General features: G+C 62.8%; 1 protein-coding gene across 1 annotated transcript; it reads right to left on the reverse strand.

The window, feature by feature from the left end:
* Positions 1-6: 6 nt before the first annotated feature.
* On the reverse strand, positions 7-13,715 carry SEMA4D (semaphorin 4D; the record flags this gene model as incomplete). The annotated part of the gene is made up of 12 exons (XM_006108781.2): positions 7-2,056; positions 2,848-2,891; positions 2,976-3,148; positions 6,217-6,332; positions 6,978-7,200; positions 8,175-8,331; positions 8,425-8,600; positions 9,505-9,656; positions 11,064-11,177; positions 11,689-11,782; positions 12,105-12,203; positions 13,647-13,715. Coding segments are annotated over 12 exons (2,322 nt in total), but the record flags the coding sequence as incomplete, so codon positions are not given.
* Positions 13,716-14,160: the final 445 nt, after the last annotated feature.

The raw sequence follows: 14,160 nt of genomic DNA on the forward strand, positions 1-14,160 counted from the left end.
ACAAATGTTTACACCAACACAGTGGAACCCTATCACGCTGTCCACACAGGACACACATCCAGGTTACTGATTTGCCTCGGAAAGGTCTCCTCTTGTGGGCGTTTGGACGGTGAGGTCCGTGGACGGTGAGGTCCGTGCTGTTAAACTGCACTGCCCGCCCGCCCCACCTTAAAGACTCGCAGGCCACCCCGGTCCGCAGGGCGGGTCCGCAGCACCGTGGACATGCCCGCCCTCCCTGCTCACTCTCCCAGCTGTGGACGCTCAGGTCGGCCAAGTGGAAAGCCTGCTGGGTAAGAGGTGTGGAACGGAAGCCAAAAGGAACAGATGTTCGGATGATCAGACTCCGGTGGCCATGGGCAATGGATTGTGAATCGCTCGTCCCTGCACTCTGGGCCAGCCAGGCTCCCCAGGGGCCACCGTCCTCGCTCAAAACCCTGCCGGTGGTCACGGGGCAGTCCCCCACGCCTGCTCCTCTTCAAGACTTAAAAAGAGAAAAATGGTACAGAAAGAAATCTTCTCTGAAAGGACGCCTCCCTTAGGAATGAAATGTTGAAAAAGTCAGTGTGCTCAACAGGTGGCTTTGTCTGCATTTCCAAAAGCAGAGAGAACGAATTTAGCAAAAGTAAGTTTATCCCTGAGAATCTCCAGCAACGGAAGCCATAGCGTATCCTAACATACAGCAAAACCTAGAAGATGTGCATCTTCTAAATATTAAAGCATCTGCTTTAGTGACTTAAACAATAAATGACCGAACACTTCAACTCAAAGCAAAATCCTAGAAACAATTATGTGGAGGAAGAGCTTCGTGCCAACCTGGACAGCAGGCGACCCATGACCCACTGATCAACTACACGGCCTTTCCAACCTGGGATGCGAGGCCTCTCGGGCTGCTTTCTGAGGCGACGGTCTCGTGCTGCTCCAGGCCAGCGGCTGCCCGGCCACCGCCCCGCCCCGCCCCGCCCGCGGGCACATCTCCGGCTCCCACCGACTGACGAGGAGGCTTGCCGTTTTCCAAAAGGACAAAGAGAAACCAAGTCACGAGTTCACCCCAAGAGAAAAGACACAAGACTGAGTTTTGCAGAGGACGGGCTACCCAGGCGGCACGGGACGAGGCTACTGCACAGGAACACAAAGACCCTCCCCACAGCGCCTCAGTCCCCGTCCGCGTCCGAGTCGGCGAACTTCAGCTCGCACTTGACGTCGAACGGCCTGTCCCTGACCGGGAGCTCGTCGATCCTCTGCGAGTCCTCCCTGTCGGTGGGCGCCCTGCTGGCCGTGGTGTCCTGCTCTGTCTCGTAGCCGGTGTCGGGGGCCGGCCGGGGCTGCCCCCCGTTCTGCTGGGAGAAGCTGCCCGGCTCCACCAGCGTCTCCTTCACGCTCTGCTCGCAGTCGGAGAAGTCCGAGGCGGGCTGCTTCTTCCCCAGCAGCAGGGCGGAGCGGAGCCGCAGGCACGGCCCGGGCAGGAAGCCCTTGTAGCAGTTGTAGGAAAAGAGGCAGAGGCAGAGGACGAAGAAGAAGAGGAAGAGGGACAAGAGGAGGCGGTCGTTGCTGGACTTGAGGTACAGGGTCTTCTCCGACTGGACCTGGGGGACGGTGTGGATGATGACCTTTGGTTCGCAGGACGCGCTGGTGGGCGCCGGGCCGGAAGGTGTGGTGAGCCGCCCCGCCGGGGTCTGGGGAGAGGAGCCTCGGACGGACCCCGCTGACACGTCGGGGGGGATCCCAGCACCTTCTGTCCGGGTGGCTGGCGAGGGGAAGGCCCCTGAGACCCGGGGGGCCGTCCTGACCTCCAGCACGTGCTTGGCCATCACCCGCGAGACCGTCTTGTTCTTGACCCTCTCCTCCGACAGGCACTGGTACACCCCGCTGTCTCCTTCCGACAGGTTGAAGATGAGCAGGGTCCCGCCCACCAGGCTGTACTTGGGGCCCTGGGCCCTGAGCACGCCGCTCTGGAACCTCCACACCACCCGCGCCAGGTTGGACTTTGGGGAGCATTTGAGCGCTGCGGTGCCGCCATACTTGAGCAAATGCTGCCGCGAACTTCCCTTACTTTCATCTGGAACATCAAAATAGACGTGCAGTGTCAACAACCCTGCTCGCTACGTGACTTCCGTTAAACACAGTCAACACGCACAAGAGGACATGAGAGTTCCACCCACAGGAGCAACAAAGACTCTTCCAGAACAACTAAGGAGATAAAGACATGCATGAGCAAAAAGCAAGATGAGCCCTCGAAGGCAGGCCCCGGGGACAGACTCGGAGGCACCTCTGAGCAGCAGAAATCCCGTCTCACACCCTGGCTTCCTGGGAGAAAACGCGCCAGGTGGGGAGGCTGAGCGCAGGCCCGGTGCGCGTTCTGACAGCCACGCTCTGAGTCAGACACCACGCGCTTTTGCTAGCGGCTACCGCACACCGCAGCCTGGCATGCCCTCCTCCTAAACCTGCCTTCGCTGTCCACAGCACCCTGGCCCCCGCAGCAGTGGTCGCCCACGGGAACGCCACCGCCTGGACGTGCCGGCTGGAGGACTAACCCTCCCTCCGTGCAGAGGGGCGGGTCGTGCTCCCTGAGCCCGAGCTAAGAGGAGAGAGATGCATCTCAAGAGAGGGCGTCACACGGGACAGTGCCTCTGGGACACACACACACACACACACACACACACACACACACTCTGTGGCCGCACCCATCCTTTCTGCAACTAGAGGCCCAGGGAAGCCACGAGGCCTGCCAGACACTGGCCCTCCGCTCCGGCGAGAAAGAAAATGCGCAAGATGCCACGGCACCAAAGCATCGTGAGATGGTTACGAGAGGCCATTCCTGAAGGGAGCGAGAGAGAACGAGCAACTTACCGGGGCAAGCGGACACTTCCCCGCTCATGTCCTGGATCAGACCCCTGCAAAACAAGGGCCGAGTGGGCACGGGCTCGCACGGGAAGGGCGGGCGGAGCCCCTGCATGCGCGCCTCCCCTCGCCGGTACCTGCGGGGGCTCTCGGTCTGGTGCAGGGCCACGCAGGCTGCTGTGGCTGGGCTCCAGGCGCAGTAGGGGTCCCGGGCCAACACGCAGTCCTCACAGGTGCTGTGCTTCCCACAGAAGGCCACCGGGGCCTGGACCACGCCCGAGTTGGAACCGGCATAGATGAACTTTCTTCCCTGTGGATATGAACTGGTGAGCACGGGTGGGTCCGGAGCCAGCCAGCGTCCTGGCGGGCATCTTCTCCAGCCTCAGTGAGCCGCGATGCGGTGCTTCCTGGAGGAGGAGGAGCCCCCTCGCTCAGAACTGAGGCGGGTCCCACTCCAGACGAACCCGCGTGCAGGTGTGACAGCGCGAGCAGTGTATGGTGCGAGCAGAACCTGCCAACGCAGAGAGCACGGGCCTCGGCCCAACCCTCCCTCATGTCCATGCACCCCCGTCACCCCAACCACCAGCAGAGCGCATCTCTCACCCGGTCAGCCCCTCTGGGGGGGAGACCCCAGCCGGCCAGCCAGGCCTCACCATAGGCCCGAGGCCACACGGCACAACCTCAGAACCCGAGGTGGGCACCGGAGCGCGGAGCCGTGTCTGAATCCCGCACGGCCCAGAGTCGGAGGTGCAGACAGGTCGCTGGAGAGTGAACACACGCCAGGAAAGGAACAGGAGCCCGAAGCATCCGCCTCACACACTGCACTGACGAGGGGGGACCACGCAGAGGGAACCTGACCGCCGCGCTCTGAAGCCGGCTCGGCAGGCCCCATGTCGGTGTGGGGGTGCCACCCTCTGACCCTCCTCCAAGGCCCGGCTGGCAGACAGCTGGCACACAGGCTGCGGCCAGCGGATGCTTCGCTGAGCTTGGCTGGAACGAGGCCCCACGCAAGTCCCCCAGCCTCTGTGTCGCCCGACACCTGGTCCACATGCGAAGACTCCGTGTCTACACAGATGAGACCCGCAGCCGCCGCCCTCAGAGGCCAGGACTGAATGAACTCCAGGGCGGCTGGAGCTCAGGTGTCGGCGTGGCCCCGACCTCCGGCCTGCGAGGCATCAGAGGCCACAGACCCTGTATGGCAGGCGCCGCCGAGAGAAGGGGCAGGGCCCCTGCGCACGCAGCCGCACAGGGAGCCAGGAACGCAGGCCCCGCAGCCACCGTGCACGTCTGTGGACACTGGGCATCCAGTTAGGGTGTCCGGGCCACGGCACTGCCGCCAGGTCCCAGGGAACCACATGCCTGCACAGTGAGAATGGTTCCTGGGGCGCAAAGCCTCAGCGCCCAGGAGGACCCGCACGAAATGTGCACCCACACAGCACAGCACTGGGGCCTGGCTGCCGGAGCCCCCAACACCGAGACCTTGGAGCCCAAAATGACATGACGGGCAGGGGAGCACCCACCGTCTGGCGCTCGGTGAGCGCCGGCCAGCAGCGCCCTCCAGGTGAGGCAGTGTGCCTGGGGAGGGGCCTGCGGGACTCCCCGCACTCACCCCTCTCCCTTGAGTTTAAAATTATTTCAAAATAAAACATTTTTTAAAGTAAAGGGAAAACATCCTGACGAGGACTGCCCAGCGCCTGCGAGGTTCGCCGAGAGCCGACCCTCTCCTCCACCCTCACCGGCCCCGGCCCCTCCGGGGACTGTGCCTCACCCACAGCCCAGGGCTCACTGCCCACGGCCACGCAGCCTGGGTGGTGTAGGGCGGACGTGGGCCGAGCGGAACAGGCTGTTTAAGGGAGTGTCACTGGGGGTGCAGTCATACCAAAGTGCTGGCCACAGAGCAGGGTAGGAGAAAGCGAGGCTCCGAGACAGGCTTCAAGCGATGGGTGTGCCTACAGCCAAGGGGAACAGGACACACGGCCCACCTCCAATCTCCAGCATTAACCCTGGCACTGCCAAGGCCCCAGGGCCCATCAGCCGGGGGTCACAGCGTGGGGACACCCACAAGAAGTGAGGTCCGCGGCCATTGTCACAGTGTGGGGCTAGGCTAGGCTGCTCCTACATATGGTCCACTGTCCGCACTGTGCACATGAGGGGACGGAGGCAGGACTGTCCTGCTCAGGCTCACAGTCAGGCGCTTGGGGTTGGGGATTGACCGGGCGACCTGGTGCTCAGCCTGCACTGTGCTGCCCCCAGCTCCACTCCAGCCATGAAACGGGCACACATCCTGGCCACTGCGGGGGACACCAGGGCACCACCTGTGGCCCGCGACAAGTCCAGCCCCTGGCTGCTTCATGCAGCCCAACTGCTAATAATTGGCTTTGCAATTATAATTGGTTGAAGAAAACTCAAAGGAATACTTGTGACATGAAATGGAAATTTCACAACCTGCAAGCTCAGTGCCCATCACCGAGGCTTTGCAGGCGCACAGACAGGCTCGTGGATGGGCCACACGCTCCTGTGCACGATAGGACGAGCCGCGTGGCCCTCAGAGCCTCACAATCTTGACCTTTCCAGGAGAGGCTGCTGACCTGATGCAGGAGCCCGTGCCGTCGGAGGGCAGGGAGCGGTGCCCGGGAGGGAGGCCCTCTGAGCTGACGAGCTCCCGCAGAGGCAGGTACTGCGGGGTCTCCCCCGCGCAAGCTCGGGGCACAGAAGTGTTTTTGTTGCAGGCCAGCACGTACCGCACACACATCGTGTGGTGCCCAACAACCCGGCGAGGTTCTGCCAACTTTCAGGAGAAAGTTAATCTCCCCAGACTGCCCTCTCTCCATCCCCGACCCCAAGGAGCAAAGGACTCTCTGTGAGAGCCCAAAGGTGGCTCCTCTGGGCGAGATGGACAAAGGGCCTCTGGCCCAGCCCAGGGACCACTGAGACGCGAGGCCACCCCCCAGCCCAGGGACCACTGAGACGCGAGGCCACCCCCCAGCCCAGGGACCACTGAGATACGAGGCCACCCCCCAGCCCAGGGACCACTGAGACACGAGGCCGCCCCCCAGCCCAGGGACCACTGAGATGCGAGGCCGCCCCCCAGCCCAGGGACCACTGAGACGCGAGGCCACCCCCCAGCCCAGTGACCACTGAGACGCGAGGCCACCCCCCAGCCCAGGGACCACTGAGACACGAGGCCGCCCCCCAGCCCAGGGACCACTGAGACACGAGGCTACCCCTTGAGCCCAGGGATCGCCAAGACTAAGGCCACTCTCCAGCCCAGTGACTGCGAGGCCGCCCCCCAGCCCAGGGACCACTGAGACGCGAGGCCACCCCCCCACCCAGTGACCGCTGAGACGCGAGGCCGCCCCCACCACGTAGTCCCTTCACCTTCTGGGAGGACAGCAGCAGGGTCTGAACTGGCTCCAGGTCCGGGAAGAGCTGCGTCTCCTCGATGATGTGGACGTCGCTCTCCAGGCTGATGGCCTTGTGCAGGGCGCCCCGGTCTGCAAGGTCAGAGCCCGGTCAGTGACCCCGGGAAGGAGGACGCGCTGCCAGAGCTGTCAGCGCCCCCCTCTGCCTCTCCACTCCTGCCCTTAGCAAGACACTTAGCCGAGGACGGCGCTTTTGCATTAGAAATGGAAAAGGGAAAGCCACGGCAAAATAAACCACAGGAATCCGGTGGCAGCTTCGTCCCAGTTTTTGTGAAGAATAAACTAAGGTCTCACTGTTGACCTGACACCCTTCCCAGCACAGCCATCCGTCCAGCCTGCAGGGTTTCCGGGCCCCCCAGGGGAGGACGGGCCCTCCCTGCTGCTCAGAGGCACGACTGGGAAGCACCCAGGCCGGCCCAGCACCTGGGCCTCCGGGGAGCAGTGCCCCCTGCAGGTCAGGACGGGCGGGAGGAGGTGCTGCCACCGCTCTCCTCCGGTTCCCTTGGCACCAGCCCAGATGTACCCGACCTGAACTTCCAGGTCTGGGTCAGGGCCTGCGCTTCTCACCAGTGCCCCAGGTGGTCCGAGGTCCCGGATCTGAAGCCACGGGGTAGACTTCTCAGAGGTGCACACTGCCCAGGGCCCCTGGGAGAGGCTGCCCCACTGGGCACAGGACAGCAGGATGTACCCAGGGTGTGACCAGGGCCCGGGACCCACCTGTGCTGACAAACATGACGTCGTACACAGTCCCGTCCAGGGCCTGGGTCCTGTCCACCACAATCTGGGTGTAGTTCACACCGCTTTTGACCAGCCGGGGCCGGTTGCCTGTCGGGGTCACAGAGTCGTCCATCAGAGGGTGGTCTTTGACGAACTGCAGGGTCTTGTCGGGCAGACTGAGCGAGCTGGAGAGGTTGGCGGCCCGCGCCTCGCGGTCGACGCACTGCAGGGACAGACCGCGGTTACCCGTGACTCACGGACGTCGAGCGCTCTGCACAAGGCCAGGCCCGGGCGGCGCAGAGCTAGGGACTCCACAGTGGATTTCTTCAAAAAGGGGAACCAAGAGGCCCTTCCCTGAACCTGAAGACAGTTATGGCATGTGGAAGTGCAACTGTCTTTTTATCCCCAAGATACTAGCATAATTATGTTTCATGACACATAGTCAGTGAGGCAATTTTTATCTATTTATCAATGAAAAAAAGTACTAAGATTTTAAAGTTAAAAAATAAACATTATTGGATAGCTCTCCCATTAGAAGAGAAGACTGGTGAGAAAATTGCTAAAAATGGTCCACTTCTAACCAGCACGAAGGCGCAGGAGTGTCCTTTTCTGTCCTGGCTCCTGACCTGCACAGGCCAAGACCTGGGGCCCCAAGGGAACGTGTTTTACTTAATAATGTGCCTAAGGAAACAGTAGCTGGTGTCGGGGGAAAGGCAGTCCGCGGGGCCACACGCCCGGGCACCCACACACTCGGGCACCCACACGCCCGGCACAGGGCGAACAGACACAGCCGAATCCACCTTGAAACGGGTTTCTATATAAAATGCACCACTTTTAAGAGACAAAGAATGATTCATATTAATGAATGGAGAGTGTAGCTCATCTCTTTGCCAAGAAATCGTTTCTCTACAGGAAACAGGAAGTGAAACAGATCTAACGATTTCATGCAGTTACTTCCACAGAACACCCCCTGCAGCCGGAGGAGACTCCTGTTAGGGCAGCAACAGCCGTCACACACATGCCGAGGACGGGGCACAGGAGGAGGACAGAGTGCCTGTCGCCCTGCCCAGTCCCAGGGGGTGCCCGCTCCCCGCGGAGACACACTCAAACCCCGCGAGGCCCGGGGGTGTGCGGCGAGGTGCAGGCCCAGCATGGCTGGCCCCACACCAGGTGCCCACAGCCAGGCCCCTCACTCACCGCCCCGGGCCTGGGCGAGGGCACCGGCCCGCTGTAGCGCACCCACTTGGTGTGGGACTGCTCCACAGTGGCGCTCTGCATGTACTTCCCGCCGGAGAAGACCGCCTCGGCCGTGGACAGGTTGTAGGCGCACACGGCCGACAGCCCAACGTTGTTCCTGGGGAGGAAGGGCCATGTCACTGCCTGCAGGGGGCGGCGGCGAAGAGCCCTCCCCCCCACCACCCCCCCCGGCACCCCCAACAGCACTCACAGCTGCGGGGTGAAGACCCCGTAGAACACGGGCTCCTTCAGGTCCGGGGCCCTGAGGACGAAGACGGCGCGCAGCACGTTGAAGAAGAGGCTGCCGTCCGGCCTGGAGCAGAGCAGCCTGGCCTTCAGGAAGGTGGTCCACTTCTTCTGTAAGGTCCGCAGGCCGCCCTGGTCCCCCTGAAACGCAGAGACGGGCGTGGCAGGACGGGCAGACTCCCCGTGCGGGGGCCCAGCCAGCCGGGGCCCATGGCTGTGCCTGGATGAAAAGCAGCCCCGGCTGAGAGGGAAGCCTCTGCAGACACCCGTGAGCCCAGCACCCCTTCCCCGCAGCTCGGGCCGCGGGTTCCCCCAACCACAGAACCCAACCCGATGGGGAAAAGCCGCCGTGGCCTCCGGACGGCGCTGGAACCTGCCCACGCTCGGCGACACCGCAGCCCCCTCGCACGGCCCGTCCCCGTGGCTGCATGTTTCCAGCCTGTGACCTGCCCACGAGGGGCCGGGAGCCAGAGCAGCCCACGCACTGGCGCCCCAGTCGTCCTAGGCCAAGGGGTGTAGGTCTGGTCTCCCCCAAATGTTCCTCACGGCAGAGCAGGTCTGCACTCCCCTCCTCCCCCCAAGTTTTCACTCAAGTGCTCCGGACCTGCCGGGCTCTCCCTGAACCGTCAGGGACGATCGTAAATCGCACCTGCAGCGACCTGGCCCACAGAGAAAGCCTGAGACTCGGGAACGTGGGTGCAGAGGGGAGTAACGCCGAGCGCCCTTACCTACTGTGGGCACAATCACAACGAGCCCTCCCCGCCTTTACCCCGGAACGGAGAAGTCCCAGTCCCACAGCCTCGGTTACTGCGGTGACAACAGGCGCTCTCTGCTCCCAGACGGTGCGTGCACAGCAGAACCTCTGAGGACAGGAGGCCAGGCACCGGCCACTCAGAGGTGCCAAGCTCCCTGGGCTCCAGCTCCCTCCGGATGCCCGAGCGGAGGGACCGCCCACCTGACCTCTGTGGCACTGAGGGGGGTGTGGGGCCTGGGCGAGGTGCTGTGTGCACAGGTGGAACCGGAGAGAACCGGGGAGCGGCCTCACCTTGCACACCCGCGCGACCCTGGGGATCATCAACTTGGAGACAAACTCGTACTCCACAGACACCTCCGTGAAGAAGAAGTAGACCCTGTCGTCCCCGCCCTCGGCGCCTTCCGGGCTCGCTCGAATCACATCGGCATGGACAAAGCTGGGCTCTGCAGGGAGAGACCCGGTTATTCCCAAACATCCCGTACACAGAAGGTCCCGGGCACGTCCCTGCACATATGGAGGGACCTGGGTATGTCCCCCCACACACAGAAGGTCCTGGCATGTCTCTATACACATGGAGGGACCCGGGCACGTCCCTGCACACATGGAGGGACCCGGGCACGTCCCTGCACACATGGAGGGACCCGGGCACGTCCCTGCACACATGGAGGGACCTGGGTATGTCCCCGCACACATGGAGGGACCCGGGCACGTCCCTGCACATATGGAGGGACCCGGGCACGTCCCTGCACACATGGAGGGACCCGGGCACGTCCCTGCATACATGGAGGGACCTGGGTATGTCCCCGCACACATGGAGGGACCCGGGCACGTCCCCGCATACATGGAGGGACCCGGGCACGTCCCTGCACACATGGAGGGACCCGGGCACGTCCCTGCATACATGGAGGGACCTGGGTATGTCCCCGCACACATGGAGGGACCCGGGCACGTCCCTGCACACATGGAGGGACCCGGGCACGTCCCCGCACACATGGAGGGACCCGGGCACGTCCCTGCACACATGGAGGGACCCGGGCACGTCCCTGCACACATGGAGGGACCCGGGCACGTCCCTGCACACATGGAGGGACCCGGGCACGTCCCTGCACACATGGAGGGACCCGGGCACGTCCCTGCACACATGGAGGGACCCGGGCACGTCCCTGCACACATGGAGGGACCCGGGCACGTCCCTGCACACATGGAGGGACCCGGGCACGTCCCTGCACACATGGAGGGACCCGGCCATGCTCCTGCTCATGTGCCCCTACAAGACACGGAGGGTGCATGTGCCATGCCCAAGCACACTGCAGGGTCTGGAGGGATGAGGGTGCCCATCTCGCCCTCCTCAGCCTCCGGTGCCCTGGATGTGGTTCTGAAGCATACTCGCCTGACCGACCCCACGCACTCGAGGCTGGGCCTTCCCACCGGCAGGCAGCCGGGGCCCAGGAGCCAGATCCCCCGTCCCCGCTTGCGGAGACCCGTGAGCAGATGTGCGTTTGCTGGTCTAAACAGCTCGCGCCTCTGACAACCCCCTGCCCACAGCTCGGGGCCCACTGCCCTCAGAGCCCCACTCTATGAAAGCCGATGCATGTCCCGGGGGGGGGGGGGGAGGGGAGGAGGTGGCCTTACACAGCCTTACAGTTGCTCCGTGGAGAGCCATGGAAGCCCCGGAGGCTGGCTGTGCAGCCAGAGCAGGCCCAGAGTGCCCCCCCGCACCAGTGGTGAGAGTGCAGGGCCCACGTGAGGTCGAGCCGAAAGAAGGTTCTAGAAATATAGCACGTGGGGCAGTCCTGGCGAGGCGGCTGCCTGAGTGGACACACACCTTCAGGGACCCCGCTGCTTCTTACCGTTGAGCCAAGGTATCGCGTACTCCGTTCTCAGAGGACTGTGGGAGGAATTCCGGGAGATGATGGGCTCGCTTCCCAAAAAGTTGTATGACGTCCCAGAGTAAAGCTCTCCGTCTTCGGGCCCAGGAGGAGAGGAGAAGGGCGTCAGCATGGTGCCGGGGGGCGGGGGGCCTTAGCACCTCACTTTCCTCCGCCCGGGACACACGGCACTGCACCTGTGTCAGCTCCTTTCCTGACACGGACAGTCTCAGGCTCCTTGTTAAACTGCTCTATGAGTCAGGGACAGAGGCGCACGCGGGCACAGGGCCTCCCTGCCTCCGTGCGAGACCCTCCAGGGCTCAGCCACAACCCTCCCCTCAAACGGGAGTGCGACCCCACGGGGCCAGGGAACCCGCGCAAACAGCACAGGACAGCCTGGGCAGCCGTGCTGGACCGCGCGGGGCTGCTCTCCTCAGCAATGAATCCAGGAGCCGAGCAGGGTCTCTGCAGAGCGCCGGCGCCCTCTGAGGAGGGGGACTCTGGGAGGGACGCAGGGGACCCGAGAAGGGGAGGCGCTGCGTCCTGGTCCTGTGTGCGCCTCAGCTGCCAGCACAGCGCTGCCCGCGACAGCCACCGCACGACTCACCGACCATCACCGACGTGTAGCTCTGTGCCGGGTCAAAGGGACATCTTCCTTTGCCGTCTTCGTTTCTCCCCAGAAACTGAAAAGACGTCAGGTCCTGCAATTGAATGGAAAGAAAGAGTCCTCGAATGTCTGCATCTGTCAGACGAGGCATCTCTGCTGCGGCGTTACTTTCAGACGCGCTGTCAGGGCACCGAGGGAAGCGCACGTGCAGCCTGACGCCTGCCCGCTCCTGGCTCTGACACCCTCAGGAGCCAGCCAGGAGCCCTCCCCACATCCTCGTCATGACCGTCTGCAGACAGGGCTCCAGGCCCGAGGGAGGCAGAGCCGGGAGTTGGAACAGCCTCTGTCGTGCAGAAGGCAGCCCCCGGGCCTGCGGAGCCCACTCTGCTTCAACGCTGGCTGGGGCCGGGCCTCACCAGGTGGTCACAGGCCGGCTGGAAGGCGTTGGTCCCGCACACGTACAGGGCAGCGGTGCCAAGCGGCTGGAGCACTCGGATGTAGTTGAGACACTCGGTCTACAAGAAAGAAAAACACAGTTAACCGGCTTCCACCGGACGCCTCCACATCCACCCTGGTGGCACCGCCCACTCCCGAGCTCGGAACCCGCCGAGAAGGTGCCGACCCGGGATCCCCGACACGCAGCTCTGCCCGTGCACTGACTGTGCCCTCTCACCGGGCCGCAGTGCCCATCTTCCCGCACCAGCCCCGCCCTGCCAGCTGCAGGGAGAGCAGGTGCAGAGACCCCGCCCCACCCCGGGCGAACCTCCTCTGCTGCTGAACTGAGTGCTTTTCTCTGCAGGGCCCACAGGCTGGCTGTCAGGTGCCGGGAGGCGTCACTGCAGTTGCTAATTTGTACCCAGAAGAGAGGGGCTGGCCACAGAAGCAGTGAAAGCTGACCTCCCCACAGGAAGCGCTTATGCCCTGGTGCCAGGCCTGCGGGGGCACGCTGTGCAGCTCCCTCACCCACCCTCCCGCCCAAAACCAGGAAACTGGAAACGGCACTTGGGGATGGGCTGTGTCCGGCTGCCCAGCCCAGGGGAGAGGCTGGCTGCGGAGGGCTCCGAGCCTGGCGCCACATCAGAAAGGCCGCGGGAAAGCCAGGTGCCACTTAAGGGCCCACCCGCTATTTTAGGTGAAATGTGCTGGGGTTGTATGTGCTGTCGTCTGAAATTATGCCCATGAGGGAGGCTGTTTTGCTGTGACGGCTTTAGATCTGGTTGGAAGTAATTCGTGGCCTCCGGCAGGAGCCGGGAGGGACCATGCGCCTCACCCGCGGGCAGGGCTCGCTGTAATTCAGCTCAAAGACAACTCCCTGTGACGCTGTTACCACAGCGCAACCTGCACAGAGTAACTTTAGATGCAGCGACTTCAGTGGGAGCATGTAGCGTTTTGCTAAAAATGTTTAGCAAAAAAACAACACTGGCCTTTTTATAAAAAAAGTTTTGTTTTGAAAATAGCCAACAACTGCTGAAATTTACCATAACCGGCTCAGCTGTCCTCACCAACTACCAAAGCAGGTGGGGCTCTGAGACCCCGAGACTGACACCTGCCCAGCTCCGGGGGGTGGGGTAACCCAGAGCGCCCGACCTGAGCTCGGCCCGCGCTCCTGCACAGCCAGCACACCGAGGTGCCAGGCCTCCTGGAGAGGGCAGATTCCCGAGGGATGAGAGCTGCCCCAAATCCAGGAGTCCTATGGCAACCCCCCAGGCACCAGAAATCCCTTTCCACAGCCCAAGTTTTAGGCCCCATGAATAATTCCAATTCAGTTCAACTTTAAAAAGTATTTCTCAAATCCCACTCTGTTTGATTCTTTCTTTGAGGGACCCAGTTTGGGAACAGGGGTAGGTGAGCCGTGGGAGACCTGACACAACCCCCAGGCTGCATTCTAGAAGCAGCCGTGTCCAGACTGAGGCGGCCAGGCATTCACCTGGGCTTTTGTAGCAAAAAAAAAAAATTACCTGTTTTGACTTTCCCTTTTCTGCGCACTTGGCTTGTTTATCTTCTGAGACCTTCCAATATGCCTGTTGGGGGAATGGGAGTCACTTCAGTGCGCAGCCCCGTCCGGAAGCAGACGCTGGCATAGAACACAGTTTACGAAGCAGCAGGGCAGGGCCGACGCCTCCCGACAGGGGAATCTGAGACGGCACGTGGGCCGAGAGTGGACGGAGGCCGGGAGGGTTCTGACTGGGACCCTCGGCTCCCAGCCCGTTACTCACTGCAAGCAGGAACAGACCCTACGCCTCTGCAAGGGGGCGGGTGACACCCATCAACAAGCTAAACTGTAGGTGCTTTCAAACGTCAAGGAGGGTTTCTTTCACTCCATTTACAGCGACTCCAGAGTCCCAGGGAAGAAGCCCTGACGCTGCTTCCCTGTCCGCACGGGCGGGATCGGGTCTGCACGGCTCACAGGCAGGGCAGCCGCGCCTGCGGGACCGGCTCCTGCTCTCACACCAGGCGGCGGTGAGCAGCGTC

This window comes from Myotis lucifugus, unplaced genomic scaffold (assembly GCF_000147115.1).
Source record: "Myotis lucifugus unplaced genomic scaffold, Myoluc2.0 scaffold_3515, whole genome shotgun sequence".
In the NCBI taxonomy this organism is placed as follows: domain Eukaryota; kingdom Metazoa; phylum Chordata; class Mammalia; order Chiroptera; family Vespertilionidae; genus Myotis; species Myotis lucifugus.